Genomic DNA, 24,453 nt, shown 5'->3' with positions numbered 1-24,453 from the left:
TCTGTTCCTTGCTTGGCTGAGCTTTCTTTCCTTGCAGAGGGTGAGGGCTACTCTCCAGTTGGGCTGAACGGGCTTCTCGTTTAAGGTGACTTTCGCTGTGGAGCAGGAGTTCTAGGGCGTTCTGGCTTCAGTGGTTGCGGCTCAAGGGTTGAGTTGTTGCTGTGGGCCGGCTTAGTTGCCCCGAGGCATGTGGGATCTTCCCAGACCAGGTATGGAACCCGTGTCCCCTGTTCCGGCAGGCGGATTCTTAACCACTGGACCACTGGGGAAGACCCTGGCTGGTCTCAGTAGACTTTTGCCAGTAACTCTGCTGTGCGAGGTGGAGGGAGGTGGAGGTGGGTTGGATTGGAAGAGAAATTGTGTCTAAAGGAAGAGCCCCCAAAGGCCGGAAACGTTGAGATGTCTCTCAAGCTCACTCTCCGCCTCACCTCCCTGGCTTTTCTAGCCTTCAGGCATTTTAAATCACTGCAGATGGTGACTGCAGCCAAGAAATTAAAGACGCTTACTCCTTGGAAGGAAAGTTATGACCAACCTAGACAGCATATTAAAAAGCAGAGACATTATTTTGCCAACAAAGGTCTGAAGAGTCAGGCTATGATTTTTCCAGTAGTCATGTATGTTTGTGAGAGTTGAACTGTGAAGAAAGCTGAGCATCAACCAATTGATGCTTTTGAACTGTGGTGTTGGAGAAGACTCTTGAGAGTCCCTTGGACTGCAAGGAGATCCAACCAGTCCATCCTAAAGGAGATAAGTCCTGGGTGTTCATTGGAAGGACTGAAGTTGAAGCTGAAACTCCAATACTTTGACCTCCTGATGTAAAGTGCTGACTCACTGGAAAAGACCCTGATGCTGGGAAAGATTGAGGGCAGGAGGAGAAGGGGACTACAGGGGATGAGAGGGTTGGGTGGCATCACCGACTCAATGGACATGAGTTTGGGTGGACTCTGGGAGTTGGTGATGGACAGGGAAGACTGGTGTGCTGCAGTTCACGGAGTGGAAAAGAGTCGGACACGACTGAACTGAACTGAGGAGCAGAAACTGACGGGCTAACCAAGCAGAGGGACCGGGGGCGGGGCCGGAGCCGGGGCGGGGCCGGGGGCGGCCGGGGCGGGGCCGGGGGCGGGCAGGGAGCGGGGCCAGGGCTACGGCCCCAGCCGGTGAATGGATTTGCTGGCGCGACTTCACCACCGCTCAGTTCTCCGCCGCGGTTCCTCGGGTCCGCCAGCTTTCCTTCGGTCCCGGAGCCTCTGGCAGGGAGACAAGATCTGGGCCATGGGGCTCTCTCGTGTCTGGCAGTTTCTAGCCGTCGCTGCCTTTTTAGTGTCCCTGGGTAACGCCGCCGGTGAGTGGGGTTCTTTGAAGTCTCGGTCCGGACGGAGCCCGGGGTGGTTTCAGGGGTCCGGGTGGTTAATATTCGATGGGATTCGGCGAGCGTCGCGGGGACCGTCTCAATTGCGGGTGGGGTTGAGCGAATAGAGGAGTTGGGGTGGTGGGAGGAAGGTGGGGGGCGGGGAGGTGTAAGGTCCAGGGGCGGCCGGGAACTTCACACGTCGTGTGGCGAGCCCTGCATCCCACGTTTCAGTCTCTTTCCAGTTCCTAGCCTCTGCTCTCCCTGCCCCACCTGCCCTCCCCGGTGTCCTCATCACATGCCTGAGTTCTCAGAGTCTCCTGATTGACGAGGCAGCCTGGTCCCCACGCTGCTCCCTGCCTGCCCCCGTCCCGCCCCGTTGCTCTCTTGAATGGCTTTTCTTCCAGGTCCTCCCAGACTCAGGCGATCACTTCTTTGCCGTCTATGGGGCGCCCTCTTATGCCCCTGAAAGCTGTCCTCTCCTATTCTTAGCTCTGCCGTCTCTTCTCACTTCTGGCCACCGGAAACAAGGAGTTTCCAGGTTGGCGGCGCTCGGGGGTCCTCAGCCCCGAGAGTTGGGGCCCTTTTTCTAGTGACCAGGGCCTCTGGGAAGGGGCCAGCTCGATCCACACTGTTCCTACTGCTATGGGCACTGTGGCGGCTCCTGAATCACTGACCAAGGTTAGGTCTGAGGGCTTTGGGACCAAAGGATTCTTCCTGCGATTTCCGTGGTCTCCCCTCCCCTCCCCCCTTATTTCCCCCTCCCCCACTAACGTGAACTCTAATTTTCCGCTGTTCTTGTGGTCCCACGACTGAATCTCTCCTTACCTCCTCCCTTGCTAGCCCTGGAGCCCCCTCAGGATTTGCTGTCCCCGCTCCTTGCAGCCCCCTCCCCTCCCCTCCCTGCTGCCCCCTCCTCTCTACCGCTCTCTGATCACTTCCTAGGGCGTCCCCACCCTCATCCCTTTTCCCACTACAGGTCCCTCCTCCGCTCCCCTCATGGGTCTTTTCCTGCGAGGACTGGTCACCTGCAAGGCTCCTACCTCCCCTCAGCTTTCACTAACCTTACTTTTCTTGGGATGACTTTTACCCATGAATTTTCCCCTGCACCCCTCCACACTGCCCTATTTGCATCACCAGGGGGAGCTCTCCTGCCAATGATCCCTGGGCCTTGAGCACAGTGCCCAGCCCCTGGGGGAGGACTGTCCCCAACTTGACACCCACCCTCCTACCTCCGCCCCTTGCAGGCACCTGCTCTTGGCCCTCGTCCAAGGGGGGCCTTTCCCCCAACACGGCCCCTCCCCACTCCTGCATCCTGAACCTCACCCTCTGGATTCCTCCACTCTCCAGGGCACAGGTGCTGGACTCCACGAGCCCTGGTCCCTCTGCAGCTGCCCCCATGGCCCCTTACCCTGCTCCCACCCTTGTCCGAGTGCCTTGGGCCCTCACCAAGTTTTCATCAATCACAGGCCCCATGGTGCCCAGAATCTCCACCTCACTCTCACCCTCCCTCACCCAGGGCATCTCTCCTCTTTTGTCTTTACCTTAACCCAAGGGTGGGGGGGGGGGGTCAGCCCTGAGCCATGCTCATCCCTTGCCCTTCAATCCCAGGCCCTTACCACATCTCCTCTGCAGTCCCTTCCCTTCCCCCACATTAGGAATACTGCCCTTGGTCCACTGCCCACCTCCTTAGCCTTCATCACCCTCTCTTTGGTTCCACGACCCCAGTGGGCTCTCACTATCTCAATCTTGTATCTGAAATCCTTGTTTATGCCACTTGGTCAGCAGGCCTTTCCTACAGGGAGTCTTCTCCCAGGCTCACCCCATGCTTACTGGCTGCCTGACCCGAATCCTCTGAGGAGGTGTGACCTCACCCCTCCAGCCCCTCCCAGTGTAGGTGGAAGGGTAGGTGCTTCCCAGTGTGCACCTTGGCTCTCAGTTCCGTCCTCTCTTGCCACTCCGACATCTTAATTCTCCATGACCCCCGTGCGCACGGCACTGACTCCTCTCCCAGGGGACACTGGCAGGTGCAGCCACCTCCCCACCCAGGGCCTCACCATGCCTCTTTGCACTCTGAGCCCAGACCCACTCCTTCACCTCCCCCAGGTTACTGGCCCACCTTCATCTCTCTTGGGGCCACAGCCCAGCCCCTCAGGCCCCTCTGCCTCCTGCCTCACCCTCCCTGGAGCCCGCCTTGTCCATGATGAGCCTGCACCAGGAGTGGCAGCCCTTGGTCTCCATCTCACCTGGCCCCCCTCTGACCAGGGATCCCTCTGGTCCTGGGTCTGACACTGCCCTTCCCTCCCTCTGACTCCACCTCCCCTCACCCTGCTCTTCCTGCCTCTCCCCTTGCCCTCCTGCCTCGACCCTTAGGGAGCCGGTGCCTCCCTGCCCTGGCACTTATCCTACACGTGTGTCCATCACCCTCTCCGTCCACTCCTCGAGTCCCCTCTCCCTCCTTCTCTTTCCCATTTTCCCGTATGGAACTCCTCATTCTGGTCCCTTGTACACATGCATGTTCTGCATCCTCAGCACCTGGAGCAGGTCAGGACACAGAACTTGTCTGTTAAACATCTGATGTGCAGTTGTCTCCAGAAAGCAGTTTCATCTGTGGTTCCTCCTTCCCCAGGATCCCACAGTCTTTCTTACAGCATCAAAGTGCTCTCCCGGGATGGCTTTGTGCAGTCCGGGTGTTTTGCTGAGGGATACTTGGATCATCAGACCTTCCTGCACTATGATCACAAAAAAGGCAGGGCAGAGCCCTGGGGACGGTGGGCTGAAAAGCTGGAAGCAGAGACGTGGAAGACAGAGTCCAAGGACTTGAACGAGACCTGGAAGGAGCTTGGAAAACTCCTAGCAGAGATCTTGTCACTGCAGAAGGAGAAAGGAGGTGAGAGTGCAGAGGGGGCAAGAGTGCTGTGGGCCATTTTCCCGGAAGGTCTGCAGCCCAGAGCATGGGCCTCTTTCCTATGAATTTGGGGGTGGGGGTGAGGAAGTGGCCTCTGTGAGTTCAGCAGCACAGGGAAGACATGGAGGGGACCAGGGAGAGCCCTCTATCTGGACTTTCTCACTTGGGTGGGAGGACAGAGGCCCTGGGCACCAGAGGAGTCACTGATGGGGGTGGGGATGGGGCAGGCTTCCATTCCCTCCAGGAGACTGTGGGCTGCAAGATCCATGAAGACAGCCACCCCTGGGGCTTCCGGCTTCTCCACTTCAACGGGGAGCTCCTCCTCTCCTGTTCCCCGGAGGCCCATGGATGTGCCCTGCCCCAGTCCTCGGCTCAGACCTTGGCCGTGGAAGTGGTGAAGTCTTGGGACACAGACGGCTTTCTAAGCAAGCATTACCAGGCCCACGTGCAGGGAGAACTTTGTGGGAGACTGCGGGGCTACCTGGAGTCCTGGACGGGCTTCATGGAGAGGACAGGTACTGACGCTGGGCCAGGCCCTTTCTCTGCCCCTGTTCCTAAAGCCTCCCATCCCGACTTGCCCACGGAGACCCTCCCTGTCCTCTGGGTGCGTATGTGCTCTGTTGGCACGGTGTCTTGGGGTTTCTTTCCTGTTCTGTTAAATCCACTGTAGAAAGATGGTTGGGTTGGGGGGAAATGAACTGCCCCTGTGATAGTCATCCAGGGGAGCAGCAGGTCCTCTGACAGAAACTGTACGAGGGGAGGTGGGTGTCAGGCAGCAGAGGAGGCCCTTAGATAGGGGTGGCCTCTAGCTCCCAGCCTGCCTGATCCAGAAAATTCCCTCTAATCCCCAGGAGCCCACCCTTCACAGCCCCCTCCCCAGCATCAACAGTGGACCCAAGAGAGTGAGGCCCATGCCACCCCTCCCCTTCTCTGCCAGAGGACTTGAGCCCCAGGGTGCAGAACTTGGAGCAGGCCTGGGGGGATGAGGGCTCAGCCTGAGGTGGACAGTGAGGAGGAGCAGCCCTGTGCGCTCTGTCTTCCTTCGAGGGAGCAGGGCTTGGCCACAGGCCTCACTGGCTCTGTGCTTTCTCCCCACAGTGCCCCCAGCTGTGAATGTGACCCGCAGCCAGGACTCGGAGGGCATGGTCCACCTCACAGGCAAGGCTTTTGGCTTCTTTCCCCGGAATATCTCAGTGGTCTGGTTTCGGGACGAGGAACCCCTGAGCCAGGACGCCCAGGAGTCTGGGGGTGTCCTGCCTGATGGGAACGGGACCTACTACAGCTGGGAAACCATAAAAATTCCCCAAGGAGGGGAGCAGCCAGTCAAGTGCATTGTGGAACACAGCGGAAATCACAGTGCACACCTCTCACCCTTGGGTGAGACTGGGGTGGGCCTGGAGGCGGTTGTGACCCTGGGAGGGTCAGAGGCCAGGGTCAGGGAGAGGAGAGCAGGTTGTGGCTCTGGGGTGCCCGGGTTGTATATAATAAGGTCCTTTTCCAGGAAAGACCCTGGTGCACCAGATATCATGGTGGATCGTGAGCATTCCTGTTGTTGTTTTTATCATCGGATTTTGTGTCTAATGTTATATTAAGAAGAGGAAGACAGCATCAGCTACAGGGAGGCCAGGTGAGATATCTGGGCAGGGGCGCTCTGCGTGAGATTCGGCAGCGACGAGGATTTCAGCCCCCTGCCCTGTTCTCAGCTGTCTTTGTTTTCTGTCAGGCTCACGGGGGCCGGTCTGGGGAGCATGTGTTGGATTCTGTGCTGGTTGGGAGGGTCTAGGTGATCCGGGAATCAGAGAGAACCTTCAGTAAAGCGTCTGTACCTGGTGAGGAGGCGGAAAAACTGAAGAGGAATTCAGAGGAAAGGTGATGATTTAAGTGCCTGTCTGCATTTCTCCCCCCTGGGTTTTCAGTCATTATTAAGAATCCAAGTGAAAGAATCCTAAGGCTCAAACTAGGGGTCAGTGGATGGTCAGAGCCCTGCCTGTGATGTCCCCTTGCCAGGCCCCACTTAGAGATGTCTTGCAACCTCTCAAATTCCTCCTCCATGAACTAGCTTCTGAGTTCAGTTTCTTCCGGATCACCCCCAGCCTGCACCTTTCTCAAGTTCCCATCAAGTGCCCCCATGCTAGCTGGGCTCTCCTTCCCCGTAATATGGAGGACTAGTAGATATCCCTTGACCATTTGAGGAGAGGAGGCCAGTCAGTCCCCAGGCAATTGGGGTCACTTATTTCACCCTGTCTCCAGGTTTTTCCTATCTAGCCCCTTGGGATACTCTTTAGGGCAGGGCACTGGGTCTGCGCTTTGTGGCCTCATCCTGCCCCCCCGAGTCATTTCCCTTCCTCATGGCGGTCACTGCCTTGTAGATTTGGAGGAAGGAATGGGCTCTGTGACTACTTCCCCATAATCAAGTGGGTTGAGGGGAGAGGAAAAGAGAAGCAGAGCTTTGTGTGTGGCAAAGAGCAAAGGCAGAGCGTGGGACAGTGAAAAGTTGGCAGAGACTCGGCTCCTTCTGTCGAGGCCGCCTCTTCTGTGTCAGGTGCCTTGTTGGGGGCGTGGTTTCTTATCCCCAAAACTAATTCCCTCATCAGCTGGCCTTCGGCCTGGGCACACAGGGTGGTTAGTTCTCACAGCAGCAGACTCTGTCCGTGTAGCACCCAGAGCAGGGACCCAGCAGATCTGCAGTTCCTCCTGCTCTTATCTGGGGAACATCAGTTCTGGTGCCTCTGGGGCAGAAATGGTTGTCTTGTACGTATTGGGGCATTTGCTGGGAAAACCGTGAAAATCATGTGCTAATTTCTCAAAATCACTTTTGAAGTTTTTAGTGTGCACTAAAATTGTTTATGATTTCAGGTGACAAACCTTAATAGGATTTCCACGCATATTGAATGAAACAGGAATTCAAATGGGGCGCTCCCGCTGGGAGGTGGCGGGTGGGATGGCAGTCCCAGAGTGCAGAGGGGGCCTCATTCTGGGGAAATTTTCAAGAAGCCCAATCCACATTGAAAAGCAGATCCCCTGCAGGTAGTGAGGGCGAGTCCTGGTTGACTCCCTGGCTGAGCAAGGCAGGAGGGCCTGCTCTGCCTCAGCCCAGCCCAGCACTTGGAGTGGAGCTGGGATTCCCAGGAAGGTGCAGCAAGGGCCAAGTGCAGCCTAGGAGCCTGGGCCGAGAGTGAGGGTTGGGGCAAGGCCAGGGATGCTCCAGGGTCCGGTCAGGGGGAGAGTCTGTGGCAGCCCAGTGTTTCTAGACGGGGCTGCTGTCCCCTGGGCCTCTGGATGGGCTTTCTAGTTGGGAGCTGCTGGCTTAGGGCTGGGGGTGATGGGGAGGGGGGCTGCAGGAGGTGGAGGTCAGGGTTGAGGTGGAGCCGAGCGGTGGAGCAGGTGCTTGTGCGGGTGAGGAGGCCGACAACTGAGGAGGGAAAGGAGCTGTGCGTGTGTCCACTCCCGGGCTCGAGGAACATGGAGCTGGGTCCTGTCTGTGAGGCAGCCTCGCGTTGCATTAGAGAATGGATCTGGGTTCAAGGCGGAAAGGCCTTGGGTTTTCACTCCGGATCTTGTCCTTGTGTCCTGCGACTTCTGTCCCTGTCGTGGAGGGTGGTGGCAGCAGGGACAGGTGATGATGTTGATGGAGTCAGGGGAGGAGTTCAGCAAGAGCTGAGAAAAAGGCAAAGAAAGAACAGGTGTGTCTTCCCTCAGAGGAAGGCAGAATCTGACTTTGAAGCAACTGAAGGAGAATCTCTGAGGGAATAAAGAGCAATATTCTGCAACCACTTGGTCAGTGATTTATTGGTTTTTCTTTTTCCCCAGAGCCTATTAGCCTACAAGACCTGGATCAATTCCAGACGGAACCAACTGATCATAATGGCCTCACACACCCAGAATTTCAGTCCTTGTGTCAGACTCCGGCTCCATCAGTCTAACAGGGGAAGCTTGGAATCTGCAGCCAGGAGGCCTGAATTCAGTTCCTAGTTCTGGTCTTAATAGCACTTTTTCTTTGTTGTGTGTTCTGTTATTTATCTTATTATTTTAAAATTACTTTTATTTTTAACTGGAGAATACTAGCATTATAATGTATCAGTTTCTGCCATGCAGCACTGTGAATCAGCCATAAGTATACATTTATCTCCTCCCTCCTTCCCTGCCACCTCCCCCATCCCACCCCTCTAGGTCGCTGAGCACCAGGTTGAGTAGGTAGTCAGGTCCTGTCCCCTCCCTGCCTGGTGCACAGTAAGGTAATGGGAATAGAGGACTCATTCCGTATCTGTCTATCCCAGCATCTTTTTACACATGATAATAGATATGTTTCAGTGCTGCTCTCAGTTCGTCCCACCCTCTCCTTCCCTCACAAGTCCATTCTCCGCGTCTGTGTCCCTATTCCTGCTCTGTAAATAGTTCATCAGTACCATTTTTCTAGATTCCATATAGATGTATTTTTTATTATTATTATTTTTGAAGGTAGTTGATTCAGAGTGTAACACATTCCTTCTTCAAGTCTCCATTTCTTCATCTATGAAATGAGAAAACTAGTGTTTATTTCCAGTTATGGTTAGGGTGGTTAACACCAGTAATATATTTGAGGTGACTGCAGCTGTACCACACTGCTGCTGCTGCTGCTGCTGCTAAGCCGCTTCAGTCGTGTCCAACTCTGTGCGACCCCACAGACGGCAGCCCATCAGGCTCCCCCATCCCTGGGATTCTCCAGGCAAGAACACTGGAGTGGGTTGCCATTTCCTTCTCCAATACATGAAAATGAAAAGTGAAAGTGAAGTCGTTCAGTCGTTTCTGACTCTTAGCGACCCCATGGTCTGCAGCCTACCAGGCTCTTCCGTCCATGGGATTTTCCAGGCAAGAGTACCACACTAGTAACTAATATTGCTTTTGCTTTTTAATTATAATAGAGCACATGGACAATAAATTATTACCAATAAGCTTTTTTTGCCGGTTTCCTTACTGTGGCTTCTCCTGAGATGACTATGAGCAGATTTCTGCATATATGTTACTTCATGCCTGCAACATCTGTATAATTTCATATTAAAAGTTGTAACTGCTCTTTAAATATACACATCTGGATTGCATTTTGTTTCGTATGCTGGGAAGGGACAGTGTGTAAGATTTCTGAGTAAAAGGAGAGTTTTCTCTCAGCCTTGAGGAGGCTCTAATAATCCCCCACCTCTCTCCCTCTGGCAGGCTCAGCATAAAGGGCCAGGGGATAATGCAGTGGGACACCTGGGGCCAGTGTTCAGTGCCTGACCCTGGGGGCAAACTCCCCTGAACAGTTGTCACCCGCATGTGATGAAGCAGAGCTGAAGCGCGATGTCGGGGGAGGGGACCGGACAGGGTTTGGGGGCTTCTGATTAGGACTCGGGGTCAGTCTGTTTCGAGGGTGCCGGGACTGTTGGGGTGAGTGTCCTGAACTGAGAGGGTAAAGGAGCCCAGAATGTGGAGGCATCAATCAAGCAGCAGCATCTCCCTCCATCAGCTCAGACTGATTTCCACAGGGCAGACGGGAGGTGAGGCTTCTCCATTGGACCCACAGTTCTTCCTGACTTCTGGTCTGGGGGCACACAGGTGAGCGGTGCTCTCCTTGGTCAGGACAACCTTAGCCCCACCCAGGTAAAGCATCTGTGGCACGCGTGTTCTAAGGGGCACCTCCCACAGACCCGAGACGGGGGACAGGAGCACTTTCTGCAGCAGGACCTGACTGGAAGCAAGAGGGTGGTGAAGGGTTCTCCTAGGCAGGGCCTGTCCCCTCCCTGTCTGGTGCACACGATACACAGTAAGGTAATGGGAATAGAGAACTCATTCCAAATCTGTTTATCCGAATGGGATGATATATTCTTGCATGGTTTGATTCAAGGTTAACCTCATTCACGCAGTTTGCATGCATGTTTCGAGTATTCTTGCATTTTAGTAAACTTTCACGTGCCATTTGTTGTACTCAGCTTTCATTAAGCAAAACTTTCATCCTCAATCATTTTCTTGTGTGATAGTTTAATCAAAGGCACAACTGTCTGTAAATTAAGAAGTCAAATATCTGTGCTTGATTTCTCATGATACAGACTCTTATAATCCTGATTCTTCTCAATTTCTGCTTTCCCGTTGGAGACCACTTTGAATGATTTTTAGCTGATTCTTTTCGCTTTTCTTTCCAAATCTCTAAACCCGGTGCTTGTTGGAACTGCTGCTTGATTTTTCTGTCACAGCCACTGTCTGTCGCATAACACAGAGGCTGATGCAATAGTTCATGGTCACGGCTTTCTTTCACTCTTCCCATCCCTTCAGTTCCCACTTTATTTATATATGGATCATACTTAGTTCATTCAGCTTTTTCTTTTCCCTGACTAGTACACTTGTCAACTAAAAAGATGCTCAACTTAAGACTTGTGAGTTAAGTTTTACTTAGGGCAAAATGAGGACTGCAGCCTGGGAGACAGCACCTCAAATAGCTCTGAGAAACAACTCTAAAGCGATAGGGAGGGAAGGTCAGTGTATATGATTTTGGTGAAGAGGGGAGTTCAGCGCAATCAAATACTTATCTTCCAAAGGTTTTCTGCTAGTCACAAGGAGCTGATCTCACCGTGAAAGGACTTAATGCTTTTCTACATATGAGGAAGTGAAGAGAACCAAAGGCCTGGAAAAGGTCAGTTTTCATTCTGATCCCTAAGAAGGGCAATGCCAAAGAATGTTTAAACTATCATATGCTAGCAAAATTAGGCTCAAAATTCTTCAAGCTAGGCGTCAGCAGTATGTGAACTGAGAACTTCCAGATGCACAAGCTGGGTTTAGAAAAGCCAGAGGAACCAGAGGTCAAACTGCCAGCATTTGTTGGATCACAGAGAAAGCAACGGAATTCCAGAAAAACACCCACTTCTGCTTCACTGACTATGCTAAAGGCTTGGATTGTGTGGATCACAACAAACTGTGGAATAGTCTTAAAGAGATGGGAATATCAGACCATCTTACTTGTCTACCGAGAACCTGTATGCAGGTCAAGAAGCAACAGGTAGAACCAGACATGGAATTACGGACTGGCTTAATATTGGGAAAGGAGTATAATAACGCTGTTCACTGTCACCCTGCTTATTTAACTTATATGCTGAATACATCAGGCAAAATGCCAGGCTGGATGAATCACATGCGGGAATCAAGATTGCCAGGAGAAATAAATATCAACAACCTCAGATATGGAGATGATACCACTTTAATGGCAGAAAGTGAAGAACTAAAGAGCCTCTTGAGGCTTTGTGCGTGCTGATTATGTTCTATGAAGCTCTCATGAATCATGAATTCAGCTCTAATGATTGCTCTGTTTGCATGACTTTTTCAAGAAGTGGGGATACTTTGGATATTCCATCAGTTTTTCCTTTTTTGGAAATGTCATCCTGGACCCTGCTGACGTGCTCCCACCTGGTCTGGATTCCTCTGCATCGGGAACAGAGCCATCCTCCTAGGATCTCCCTCCACCACCATCTGGGCAGCACTTTAAAGTGCTGTAGATACTGCATAGCACAGGGAACACTACCCAGCACTCTCTAATCGCATATATGGGGAAAGAACCTAAAAAAGACTGAATATATTTAGAGCTGATTCACTGTCTTGTACAGCAGAAAGTGACACAGCATTGTACATCAATTACACTCCAGTGAAAACAAAACAAACAGGTAAGGAAGCATTTCTCTAGCCTGGATGGCATTTATTAGTCACTTATTCTTTCAGCCAAACCTGAGTGCCTGCAATGTACCAGGTCAAGTTCCAGTTCCAGATCTTTGCTATAACAATTGAAATTTGACATTCTTATCCATCCATCTCACCCCCTCACCTCATAAGGAGCATTTCCAGATTAGGAGAATTCCACACTGAAAGAGTCTTGGTAGGAGGCAGAGACCACCTTTCTCCATTAAAGAAGAAAATCCACTTTCCCAAATATTCTTGCCAGAGTGCACAGCATGATGCTGAGGTCCCACCACTCAGGTGACCACATGCCAGACTCTACTCAGGACACTGACACAGAGAAGCTGGAACTATGCAGGATGCACCTGACAAGGGTGTCAAGAGTGGCAGTCACACCACCTCCAGTTGTCAGGAGCCTCAGTGATGGCCGTCCTCAGCACAGGGTCCACGCCCAGCATGAGGGGCTCACTGTGTGAACAGGGACACTGTGCCCCAGCAGGGGCGAAACTGCCTTTGTGGGATCTGGCCTGGACTGGACACGGTGAATCCTGTTCCCGGGGAGCCATATATATATAGTACTGTATGTCTAACTTAATTTGGATCCCATTGTTAGCTCCAAGAATGAGTGAGGAGAACTCAACCTGGAGAATAGTTTCAGAGAGCAAAGATTTCATTACATTGAACTGTGAACCACTGCCTAAGTCTTCAGGTGGAATAAAAACTACATTATTTCTCAACATCACACCTCATAATTGTCAAAATAAATTCCCTTTTCTTTCTGAAGAAAAAAAATGCTTTTAAATGTGGATTTAAGGCTCCTCTCTGGCCACTCGCTCTCATAAACCTCATGGCTTCCCAAATTGGCTGATCATCAGAATTGCTTGTGGGGCTTTTTATGAAATGCTCAGCCTCTCCCCAGAAGCCCCTTCTCAGAGTATTAGGACAAGACCAAGGGATTGCTTCTTTAACAACCTCTGTGTGTGAGGCTGATACACAGCATGTGGGAATCCTGGTCTATGTTCGTTCTTGCTACTAAAAGTGTGATCTGAAGACCAGCAGCATCAGCCCCAACCTTATTACAAATTCAGATTCTCAGGCTCTACTCCCGACTGTCTAGATCTAATGAGGGTCCAGGGGAGCACCAGCATCCCCACCCTGGAGACCGCACTAATCCTACAGGCTCCACCACTGCATCGCTCACCCTTCACCTCCTGATTCTGCTCAGCAGTTAAACTGACGCTTCTAGCGAGCAGTCACACCAGGTCACCTTCTATTCAAACCATCTTATGAGTCCACATCTTTCACAGACATCAGACACCTTCTAATATGCTGGAGGCCCACATGATCTGGCCAGACACTGGATCTCATCACAGTTCCTCACTCCTCCAGCCACACCTGCCTCCTGGCTCTTCCTTGAACACACACACTCTCCTGCCCTCCTGCATTTGCACTGGAGGCTCCCCTGCCTGGAGGGCACTCCCCCAGACATGCTTGTGGACATTCTTTCATGTCCTTCACATCTTTACTCAAATATCATCTCCTCCACGAGGCCCACACTGACCACCCTAGTAAAACAGCCACATTCCCTGGACCCACACGCTTATTGGCAGACACTTCCCTCACTTATTAGGCTCACTTTGCCCCATCTCTCCAGAACACACTGCACAAGGCCACCGAAGTGTATCTGTTGTTAGTTCACTGAGGTTTCACAGATGCAAAAATAGAGCATCATCTATCAGGCACACAACAAATACCAGATGAAGGAATGATCAGGGTAGAAGCCTCTGTATTCTATCTTCATTAATGTGGACTCAGGCCACTTGACTCTCGCACAGCTACAGCACAACATCCCCTCACACTGACATCAGTGCTGCCTGTGCTTCCCCACCAGAGCGCATCACCCTCCCTCCCACACCGACTGTCTGCACTCTACACACAATGGTATTTTCTCTTCAGAAAAAGCGACAGGTCGTATATTCCTCCTGCTGTGACTATTAGGCACCGCTCTTTAAATCCAGGAGTTTGGACTGGAAGTGGTCTGCAGTCTCCCCAGCTCCTCACGTTATGCTACTTGGAGCACAGACACATTCACAAGCAGCTGCAGAAAGAAGAGTCCTGGGATCTGATGTCACAAAGTGGGACCAAGTATCACTCAGTCCCCACAAGGCAGCGCTCTCACACTATAGAGAAAAGAATCAGGAACCAGTTCAGGTAGGTCATGTAAGGGCTGACATTCTCCACAGCCCCCCACACGCTCACATGTCCCACTCAGAGACCCCCGCCACCAAGTATGTCCCCTCTGCCCCAACTCCTCTCCCAATATAGACGCCCCAGAGTCTCACCTATAGGAACCGTGAGAGACACATCAGAGCCCTAGACACCGTCATTGCCTGGAGGAGAACAAAACCAGGACGTGGTCAGAACCCACAGGAGAGAAACTAGAGATGGCACATTGAGAAGGGCGAGTCCCGCATGGCCTCCTGTCGCACCCTCACAAAGGTCTGAGGAATCACACCCTCCATACTTACTTGCAGCCTGGGTGTAGCCCCCTCCTATTTCACCTGTGAGAAGAAAGTATCATGTGAGCGACCAGGGAGAGACCGAGTCAGAGATCCTAGAACTCCCTAGTCCTGGACGACAAAGAACTTTTCAGAACTGTGACCAAAAATCCAGGAGAAGCTCAAGAAGGAGATGTGAGGGGACTGGACCAGCTGCCCTCCTGGAGGTCTGTCCTCAGCAGGGACATTCCCTCCTGACCTTCAAATCCTGAGAAACAGGCCCCCAGCTGGAATTACAAAGAGGAAAAATTAGTCTTTCATTTTCACATGTACTTTAGGAAAGGGTCAGTCTTAACATCAGCTCAGATTCCACATGTGTGTGGAGGCTACTTTACAGCAACAAGGCAGGCAAACTTCCACCTGGGCCAGAAACCTGCCCAGTGAGACAAGAAAACTCAGATCCCTCCCTCCTTTCCCTACCTGAGTGTTTTTTCCACCAAATCACAGCTCCAGTCACCACAGCTCCAGTGACCATGAGGAGAAGCAGGCCAACAATGATGCCCATGATGGGGATGGAGGGCTGAGGAGGTTCTGTGGAAGAAAGGGAAGGAGCCCAGACTTCAGGCTTCAGTCCTGACCTTGCCATTCATGTCCAGAAGGGCTCCTGCTTTATCTGAGAGGAAGCTCCATTCCAACCCCCTCCTTACCCCATCTCAGGGTGAGGGGCTCCTGAAGCCCCTCGTGCTGCACACGGCACGTGTATCTCTGCTCCTCTCCAGAAGGCACCACCAGGGCCGCCCACTTCTGGAAGGTTCCATCCCCTGAAGGCCTGGTCTCCACAGCCTCCATGTCCTGAGTCTGGTCCTCCCCATCACGCTGCCACGTCAGTGAGATCTCCTCAGGGTAGAAGCCCAGGGCCCAGCACCTCAGGGTGACCTCACGGTCAGAGACGGGGTGATGGGCCACATGTGTCTTTGGAGGGTCTGAAGAATCAGAAAATTCACATTCCATGGGCCACTGAAGCAGTACCACGTGACCATGCTGAGAATGGACGAGATAATGGGTTTGAAAAGAAGCAGCACAAACACTGGACACCAGCCTGGACTCCAAGATTCAGAAAAACTCCTAATCCTTGGAAAGTTCTGGAGTCAGGGTGAGTGCCAAGGTAGGAGACTCCATGTAAGGGGAAAATACAGAGTAACGGTCCTGATTTGGGAGGAGGCTGAATGTCTCAGAAAAGCTACAGTCTGGCCTCCTAAGATGGTCTCAGGGTGAGAACAGGCCTTGAGAGAGAAACTCATGATTCACAAGATGGCAGTCAGGGTCAAAGGGCACCGCTGACCAGTTATTTCAGGGATGGGTTAACTATCTTTCAGAGAAATGGGGCCACTGGTGTGTCACTGTCTTGTACAGAAATGAAAACCTGGGGGGATTCCCCCCTCTCTAGACAAGAAGTTGGGGCGGTGTTTCCAGAAGGACCCCATTTTCCTCTCCTCGTGGAAAGCCGGCTCCAGCCTGAGGAGATCAGGGAGGCCCGGTGCCCCTCATACCTGCCCGCAGCAGCGTGTCCTTTCCGGTCTCCAAGTGTCTGTGGAGCCACTGCACGCACTTGACCTCCAGGTAGTTCCGCTGGAACTCTGCCTCACCGGAGATTTCCCACTTGCGCTTGGTGATCTGAGCCGCCGTGTCCGCCGCGGTCCAGGAGCGCAGGTCTTCGTTCAGGGAGATGTAGTCCGCACCGTCATAGGCGTTCTGCCAGATCCCGCGGAGGAGGCGCCCGTCCGGCCCCACGTCGCAGCCAAACACCCACTGGAGGGTGTGAGACCCTGACCCGCCCCGACCACCCGCGGTGATTAAACCCAAACTAAAAGTGAAACCGGGTCAAGCCGCCCCCGCCCCGCCCCGAATCAGGGGGCGGTGAGGGTCCCGCAGTGTCGGGGTGACCCTCGACCCAGGGATTCGGGGTGACCCCAGCCGGTCCCTGGGGATGGGGGTCGTGACCTGGACCCGGGCCCGCGTCGCTCACCGGCCTCGCTCTCGTTGTAGAAACCGCGCATGGTGTTCAAGCCTGATCGCAATCTCTGTTGAGCTTTCTTGGCATCTCGCGTCATCTCCTCCCAAAATTCCGGCCCCTCCTGCTCCATCCACGGCGCCCGCGGCTCCATTCTCGGACTCGGGGCGTCGCTGTCGAACCGCGCGAACTGCGTGTAGTCCACGTAGCCGACGGCAATGAAACGCGGCTCCCCGAGGCCGGGCCGGGACACGCAGGTGCAGAAATAGCTCAGGGAGTGGGAGCCTGGGGGCGGGGAGGGGTGAGATCCGGCCCGATGTTCCTCCCGGCGCGGGTCCCGGGTCAGAGGTGATGGGCCCGGGAGTGGGGGGGAGACTAGGAGCACGTGAGACGGAAAAGGTCGGAGAAGGACCGGGACTTCTTGGGGGAGAGAAAAGGGGGCGGGAAGCGGGGGAGGGGCAGGACGGGACCAGGCGGGCGAGGACACGTCTGGGCGAGGGCGGCGGGGTGGCTCCTTCCCTGGGGGTCCTGCCCCCATCCACAACCCCCGGGCAGTCCCCTCGCCCCTTCCCGCAAAGGTCGTTCCCTCCCGACCCCGCACTCACCGGCCCAGGTCTCGGTCAGGACCAGGGCCCCCGAGAGCAGCAGGAGGAGGGTTCCCGGCCCCATGACCCGTATCCTCGTATCCTCGGGGTCTGGGGAGAAACTGAGTCCTGCCGGAGGGTGAGGGTGTGGGGGGATACAGGTGGAGACTTTAAAACCGGGAACCGCGGGGCCGCTGATTGGCTTCTAGAAACCAGACACCCAATGGGAGTGAGAACTAGGGCCGCGACACGAGTGTCCGGGCAGAAAGGCACAACACAGTTTGCGAAGAGAAAGTGAAACTCGAGGAGACTAGGGATCCCCCAACACGGACAGTTCCCTCCCCAAACAAGGCCTTTGACTCTGAGACTCTGAGACCTTGAGAACCGCAGCCAGTAACTGGGACTTTGCCCTGATCCTTCCTCTCCTGCACCGAGAACTCTGCAGTCACACTGTCCCCGAGTCCTGGCCCAGCGACTGTGTAGTCAGATTTTTAGAACATTTTGGTCAGGATATTTATACAGTCCTACAAATTCGTGAGGACCCCAAGGATAATTTTGTTTATGTGGTTACTTCTATCGATATTTTCCGTAGTAGAAATAACAGTTTAAATATTTTCACCTATTTTCTTTAGAATAATGTTAATAACCCATGTTTTTTATATGAAAAATAACAATTTCTGCAAATAAACTCTATAGTGAGAACAGTGGAAGTTTTTTCATTATTATATTTTTGCAAGTCTTTTTCTTGTCTGTCTCACTGGGTTTTATGTTTACTTTTGCATTGAATCCATTATTTTGATTGAAATCTATGAAAATAAAAAGGACCATACATATGTAGGAGTAATATTTTTAATAACCTTTCCTGTTACTTGTGTATGTTTATCTTTGATACAAAACTAAAACTACACAAGTGATAGTTTCTTGAAGGGTATTTTCTCAGTGGACCTGAAACATTATCACTATTTCCTATTCTGTTCCATTAAAATCCATAAGCCTATTTTGCACACTGGATGTCACTTGTACTAATGTAAGATATTTTTTTAAGTAATTCATTGTTTCACTAAGTTTTATAAATCTTCCAGTGTCATTCCTCCTTTCAAATAAAAATTGCATTCCATGAAAAAGAGGGTAGTTCAGCTCATACAAATGATTTTCCTTGGGACATAGGACTTTGGAATGTAGCAGAAATGCTTGATGTATACTTCCCATGTCATCATAGAAGATAGTTCTTTTTAAGAAAAATAACCATTTATTAGCATTTTGAGATACAACTACAGCCTATTATTTTCCTAAAAGAAGCAGCTCATTTTTACAGTAAACAGGAAACAGGAAAACAACAGAGCAATATTTGTGCAAGGCATGTATTAAGATTAGAACACCATTTTCGGAATTTTGCTTAAGCATGAAAAACTTGAAAGGCCAATATTCACACCAGTTGTTTTTTTTTTTTAAGTATTGATAGTTTTTGATACTTTGAAATAGCAAACCAGGGAAACAGGAGAGCAACCTGTATTAAATATTAGCAGTCAATAAAGTCTCAAATGATGGCAAGACATCAGCTACCAAGTTAACCAGCAAGATTGTTCTAAGGGAAAGAATTGCAAATGCAACATTTCCGAAGGAAGCATTAAAAACAGGTAGAGCATATATGTCATTAAAATGTTATATCTCAAAACGAGAAAGCTGACATTCAGATTGACACAAAATAATTCTAGACAAGCGGGTAAGATTCATTAATATTAAATTTCATTAATAACATTAATGAAAAGTTTATTAGGAAGAAATGTCAAGAATATACTGAAGAACTCTACAAAACAGATCTTAAAGACTCATCTAACCAGGATGGTGTGATCACTGACCTAGAGCCAGACATCCTGGAGGGTGAAGTCAAGTGGGCCTCAGGGAGCATCTCTATGAACAAAACTAGTGGAGGTGATGGAATTCCAGCTGAGCTATTTCAAATCTTAAAAGATAATGCTGTTAAAGTGCTGCACTCGATATGCTGGCAAATTTGGAAAACTCAGCAGTGGCCATAGGACTAGAAAAAGTCCATTTTCATTCCAATACCCAAAAAGGGCAAAGCCACAGAATCTTCAAACTACTGGACATTTGCACTCATTTCACACGCTATCAAGATTATGCTCAAAATTCTCCAAGCTAGGCTTCAACAGCGTGTGAACCAAGAACTTCCAGATGTCCCAGCTGGATTAGAAAAAGCAGAGGAATCAGAGATCAAATTGCCATATCCTTTGGATCATAGAAAGAGCAAGAGAGTTCAAGAAAAACATCTACTTCTGCTTCATTGACTACTCTAAAGCCTTTGACTGTGTAGATCACAGCAAACTGTGCAATATTCTTCCAGAGATGGGAATACCAGACCACCTTACCTACCTCCTGCAAAACCTATATGCAGGCGAGGAAACAAGAGTTAGAAGTGGACATGGAACAACAGACTGGTTCCAAATTGGGAAAGGAGTACGTCAAGGCTGTATATTGTCACCCTGCTTATTTAGCTTCTATGCAGAGTACATCATGAGAAATGCCAGGCTGGATGAAGCACAAGCTGGAATCAAGATTGCCAGGAGAAATATCAATAACCTCAGATATGCAGATGACACCACCCTTATGGCAGAAATCGAAGGACTAAAAAGCCTCTTGAGGAAGGTGAAAAAGGAGAATGAAAAAGTTGGCCTAAAACTCAACATTCAGAAAAGTAAGATCATGGCATCTAGTCCCATCACTTCATGGAAAATAGAAGGGAAAACAATGGAAACAGTGAGAGACTTTATTTTCTTGGGCTCCAAAATCACTGCAGATGGTGACTGAAGCCATGAAATTAAAAGATGCTTGCTGCTTGGAAGAAAAGCTATGACCAACTTAGCGTATTCAAAAGCAGAGACATTACTTTGCCAACAAAGGTGCATCTAGTCAAAGCTATGGTTTTTCCAGTAGTCATGTATGGATGTGAGAGTTGGACTATAAAGAAAGCTGAGTGCCAAAGAACTGATGCTTTTGAACTGTGCTGTTGGAGGAGACTCTTGAGAGTCCCTTGGACTGCAAGGAGATCCAACCAGTCCATCCTAAAGGACATCAGTCCTGAATATTCATTAGATGGACTGATGCCCAAACTGAAGTTCCAATTCTCTGGCCGCCTGATGCAAAAAGCCAACGCATTAGAAAAGACCCTGCTGCTGGGAAAGATTGAAGGCAGGAGGAGAAGGGGACAACAGAGGATGAGATGATTGGATGGCAAAACTGATTCAATGGACATGAGTTTGAGCAAGCTCCTGGAGATGGTGAAGGACAGGGAAGCCTGGCGTGCTGCAGTGCATGGCGTCACAGAGTTGGACACGACTGAGCAACTGAACAACAAAAAGAATGTTAAATAAGTTCCTTTCAGAAGAAGAAAGAAATTTGGAAGTTTGAAGACACACTGAGAACAATTACTGTTCTCAGATGATGTTCAGACTGCTAAAGGTCCCTAAAAAGACAGTTTATTCTTGCTACTTTTATCACCTTTCATTTGTGTTTCTTCATCTTCATTTTGTTCTATAATTCATTTTTTTCTCCAGGAAACTGTGCACGTGAAATGTCATAATAAGCTTTCATTTCAGTAGTTCCACATAAAATGTTGTACAGTTAGGATAAACATGAATAAAGAGAAAGCATCAGATCCAAAACTGTAAGAGTCCTCGGCTGTACTTGGTCTGCATGACTGGAAGTTTAAAGGGCAATGACTTAAGTTTGTAATGATTAAATATTGATCATCCTCTTTCACTTCTGACCTACCACCTTGAAGCCATTATACATTTATACCAAATGGACAAAATACTCCAATATTATCTTCTTTGACAGTTTCCTGGGAGAAATGTTTAAATCTAAACTGAACGAGTTTGTGAATACTTGGGGCAGCTAGAATACCTTTACAATGTAGACTACAAGCAACAAGAAACCCTTTCTGTCTTGAATCACAGCTAACTTCAATTTATAAATAACATCACTATGAACAAAGCTAGTGGAGGTAATGGAATTCCAGTGGAGTTATTTCAAATCCAAAAGATGATGCTGTGAAAGTGCTGCACTCAACATGCCAGCAAATTTGGAAAACTCAGCAGTGGCCACAGGACTGGACGAGGTCAGTCTTCATTCCAGTCCCTAAGAAAGGCAATGCCAAAGAATGATCAAACTACCGTACAATTGCTGTCATCTCACATGCTAATAAAGTAATGCTCAAAATTCTCCAAGCCAGGCTTCAGCAGTACGTGAACCGTGAACTTCCTGATGTTCAAGCTGGTTTTAGAAAAGGCAGAGGAACCAGAGATCAAATTGCCAACATCCGTTGGATCATGGAAAAAGCAAGAGAGTTCCAGAAAAACACCTCTTTCTGCTTTATTGACTATGCCAAAGCCTTTGACTGTGTGGGTCACAATAAACTGTGGAAAATTCTGAGAGAGATGGGAATACCAGACCACCTGACCTGCCTCTTGAGAAGTCTGTATGCAGGTCAGGAAGCAACAGTTAGAACTGGACATGGAACAACAGACTGGTTCCAAATAGGAAAAGGAGTACGTCAAGGCTGCATATTGTCACCCTGCTTATTTAACTTCTATGCAGCGTACATCATGAGAAACGCTGGACTGGAAGAAGCACAAGCTGGAATCAAGATTGCCAGGAGAAATATCAATAACCTCAGATATGCAGATGACACCACCCTTATGGCAGAAAGTGAAGAAGTGCTAAAGAGCCTCTTGATGAAAGTGAAAGAAGTGAGTGAAAAAGTCGGCTTAAAGCTCAACATTCAGAAAACTAAGATCATGGCATCAGTTCCCATCACTTCATGGCAAATAGATGGGGAAACAGTGGCTATTTTGGGGGGCTCCAAAATCACTGCAGATGGTGTTTGCAGCCATGAAATTAAATGACGCTCACTCCTTGGAAGGAAAGTTATGACCAAACTAGATAGCATATTAAAAAGCAGAGACATTACTTTGCCAACAAAAGTCCATCTAGTCAAGGCTATGGTTTTTCCAGTAGTCATGTATGGATGTGAGAGTTGGAATATAAAGAAAGCTGAGCATTGAAGAATTGATGCTTTTGAACTGTGGTGTTGGAGAAGACTCTTGAGAGTCCCTTGGACTGCAAGGAGATCCAACCAGTCTATCCTAAAGGAGATCAGTCCTGAGTATTCATTGGAAGGACGGATGCTGAAGCTGAAGCTCCAATACTTTGGTCACCTGATTTGAAGAGGTGACTCATTTGAAAAGACCCTGATGCTGGGAAAGACTGACGGCAGGAGGAGAAGGGGACAATAGAGGATGAGATGGTTGGATGGCATCACCTACTCAATGGACTTGATTTTGGGTGAACTCTGGGAGTTGGTGATAGACAGGGAGGCCTGGCGTGCTGCAGTTCATGGGGTCCCAAAGAGTCGGACACGACTGAGCTACTGAGCTGAACTGAAGAGAGGGAGGGAGTACTGGGCAGAGGTGGACTAATGTGGGATTGGACATGCAAGTTTACACGTCTGTGTATCACAGCGTCAACTTCTGTCAGGGGCTCACCTTAGAGTTGTTACTTACAGTGGACTTCCACTGGCGTCCAAATGAGATTAAAGACAAAAAGCAAACCAATGTACTTTAAAGAAATCCTCTAACTTTGTAAAACATGTTCTGCCAAGGCTAACTTGGAAAGGATATTTGAATGGGGCTGGTTTGTCATGAGCAGCTGCACACCGTCCTCTGGTGGCCTTGTGAGAAATGGCATGAGTGCTGCAGGGCTCCATGGCTTTGTCAGTAAAAGAGCCAAAACACAAAACTTTCCACCATCGCAGTCCTGCTGTTAGAGCAAACCCAGTTCTGTAAGATTCAGTGTTTTGGCGGTGCCTTCTAGAGGAATTCACTATCTTGACTAGGACACAAGAGGGCACTTCCCAAGTGTAGCATTTCAGGGAGTGTTGACTGAGCCCCTGAGTCAGGTGCTGGGTCCACAGTGAGACTAGAGAAGAGGTCCCTGCCTCAGGGGACCTGCAGGGAGAGGCTGGGGAGGGGCTGGGCTCACTTGTCTACACCCCAGCTCTGAGTGTCTGTTGTGGAGAAGTTAAGTCTATCCAAGCAAAGCAGTCTGTGGCACTTTTCTCGTTATATTAACAATGAAACAGTTTGAAAATTAGAAATTTTTCACTCAACATATCTGTGTGATTTCATCTAAATTTATATAGCTTTACAAAATATGGGATGAATTCATCTTACTGATATCGTTTTCACCTTATATTCAGTTCAATTCAGTTCAGTCGCTCAGTCGTGTCCGACTCTTTACGACCCCATGAATGGCAGCACGCCAGGCCTCCCCGTCCATCACCAATTCCCAGAGTTCACGCAAACTCATGTCCATCTAGTCAGTGATGCCATCCAGCCATCTCATCCTCTGTCGTCCCCTTCTCCTGCCCCCAATCCCTCCCGCATCAGAGTATTTTCCAGTGAGTCAGCTCTTCACATGAGGTGGCCAAAGTACAGGAGTTTCAGCTTTAGCATCATTCCTTCCAAAGAACACCCAGGACCGATCTCCTTTAGAATGGACTGGTTGGCTCTGCTTGCTGTCCAAGAGACTCTCAAGAGTATTCTCCAACACCACAGTTCAAAAGCATCAATTCTTCGGCACTCAAAGAGTCATTATTCCATCCATCTATAACTTTAGAATGTGTAGATTTAATGAATTCAATATCATAGTATTCCTTATGACACCTTGTACTTATAGGCCCTGCTTCTAAGCTCCAGTTCCAGCTTCCCCCACTGGTATCCTGATCTTCTCTGCAACTGGAGTCCAAATCCTATCATCTCCAGGCACCTTCCAATCTAGAATCATTCTATGAACTTCCAGAAGACGTTTTCTTTATCCTTTGTCCTGGGATGGCAGGCACTTCCCAACAGGTCTTCTGTGCTGTGGGAGAGGTTCTCCCAGACCAAGATGCTGCTCAGTCAAGTCTCAGGCTGCTGTTCGCACAGAGCTGGTGTGTGGTAAAGAGTCAATAAATATCTGAACACTTAATAAATTGAAATGAGTACTCACTGTTGCTGATAACTTCAACTGTTCTCCCCTCTTGGGAGGGGACTTCCCAGCCACTCTGTGGTCACAGGACCATGTTGCTGTGGCATTAGCAGGACCTGGAGTGTGTCCTTTCAGACCTGGCCCATCACTCCTCCCCACATGCATTTCTCCACAGTCTCGCTCCTTCTGCTGATGGAGGCAAATGGGGATTAACATCCAAAACACCTGGGAATCCAAGAAGCAGGAGGGGCTCAAAGGGCCCATGCTTGTCCCTAGGACAGGTTTGGGGGTGGGCTCCAGGTATCCCCTGGGGTGTCTTCAGACTCTTCAAACAATAATGCTTTCACCACCGTCTCTGTGCTGCTCCCCCCAGGGAGTGCCACATA

At 50.1% G+C, this 24,453-nt stretch overlaps 2 protein-coding genes across 6 annotated transcripts; one reads left to right on the top strand and one right to left on the bottom strand.

Moving 5' to 3' along the window:
* The first annotated feature begins 1,111 nt into the window (after window positions 1–1,111).
* Window positions 1,112–9,321, top strand: LOC138425535 (MHC class I polypeptide-related sequence B-like). Its single transcript, XM_069563508.1, has 6 exons — window positions 1,112–1,342; window positions 3,978–4,238; window positions 4,484–4,771; window positions 5,355–5,414; window positions 5,758–5,883; window positions 8,067–9,321. Exons 1-5 carry the CDS (start codon window positions 1,162–1,164, stop codon window positions 5,835–5,837), a joined length of 870 nt encoding a protein of 289 aa, XP_069419609.1. The 5' UTR covers window positions 1,112–1,161; the 3' UTR covers window positions 5,838–5,883; window positions 8,067–9,321.
* On the bottom strand, window positions 7,078–17,394 carry LOC138425534 (BOLA class I histocompatibility antigen, alpha chain BL3-6-like). 5 transcript variants are annotated; one of them, XR_011251258.1, is made up of 9 exons: window positions 17,045–17,261; window positions 16,455–16,724; window positions 15,979–16,254; window positions 15,136–15,411; window positions 14,909–15,019; window positions 14,459–14,491; window positions 14,273–14,320; window positions 13,992–14,110; window positions 7,078–7,913 (listed from the first exon to the last, which is right to left on the bottom strand). XR_011251258.1 is itself a non-coding variant. In XM_069563507.1 (8 exons), the coding sequence occupies exons 1-7, from the start codon at window positions 17,106–17,108 to the stop codon at window positions 14,304–14,306; spliced, it is 1,047 nt and encodes a 348-aa protein (XP_069419608.1). In that variant the 5' UTR covers window positions 17,109–17,394; the 3' UTR covers window positions 7,078–7,913; window positions 14,273–14,303. The 5 variants fall into 5 exon arrangements, 2 of the variants coding, with proteins under 2 accessions (XP_069419608.1, XP_069419607.1); XM_069563507.1 differs by lacking the exon at window positions 13,992–14,110 and having other exon boundaries at window positions 17,045–17,394; XR_011251259.1 differs by lacking the exon at window positions 7,078–7,913 and having other exon boundaries at window positions 11,932–14,110; window positions 14,459–14,715.
* Window positions 17,395–24,453: the final 7,059 nt, after the last annotated feature.

The sequence above is a fragment of the Ovis canadensis genome, chromosome 20 (genome assembly GCF_042477335.2).
Source record: "Ovis canadensis isolate MfBH-ARS-UI-01 breed Bighorn chromosome 20, ARS-UI_OviCan_v2, whole genome shotgun sequence".
Taxonomy (NCBI): Eukaryota; Metazoa; Chordata; class Mammalia; order Artiodactyla; family Bovidae; genus Ovis; species Ovis canadensis.
Note: the sequence above shows the minus strand (reverse complement) of the source record. Positions and strands in the feature narration are given on the sequence as shown.

Coding starts and splice junctions, on each gene's coding strand:
- LOC138425535 (XM_069563508.1), top strand. CDS start 1,162: ATGGATTTGCTGGCGCGACTTCACCACCGCTCAGTTCTCCGCCGCGGT. Junction 1,343..3,977: donor GTCCCTGGGTAACGCCGCCG/GTGAGTGGGGTT, acceptor CTCCTTCCCCAG/GATCCCACAGTCTTTCTTAC. Junction 4,772..5,354: donor GGGCTTCATGGAGAGGACAG/GTACTGACGCTG, acceptor TTCTCCCCACAG/TGCCCCCAGCTGTGAATGTG.
- LOC138425534 (XM_069563507.1), bottom strand. CDS start 17,108: ATGGGGCCGGGAACCCTCCTCCTGCTGCTCTCGGGGGCCCTGGTCCTG. Junction 16,725..17,044: donor CCTGACCGAGACCTGGGCCG/GTGAGTGCGGGG, acceptor CCCCGCCCCCAG/GCTCCCACTCCCTGAGCTAT. Junction 15,020..15,135: donor GCCCCTCACCCTGAGATGGG/GTAAGGAGGGGG, acceptor TTTCTTCCACAG/AACCTCCTCAGCCCTCCATC.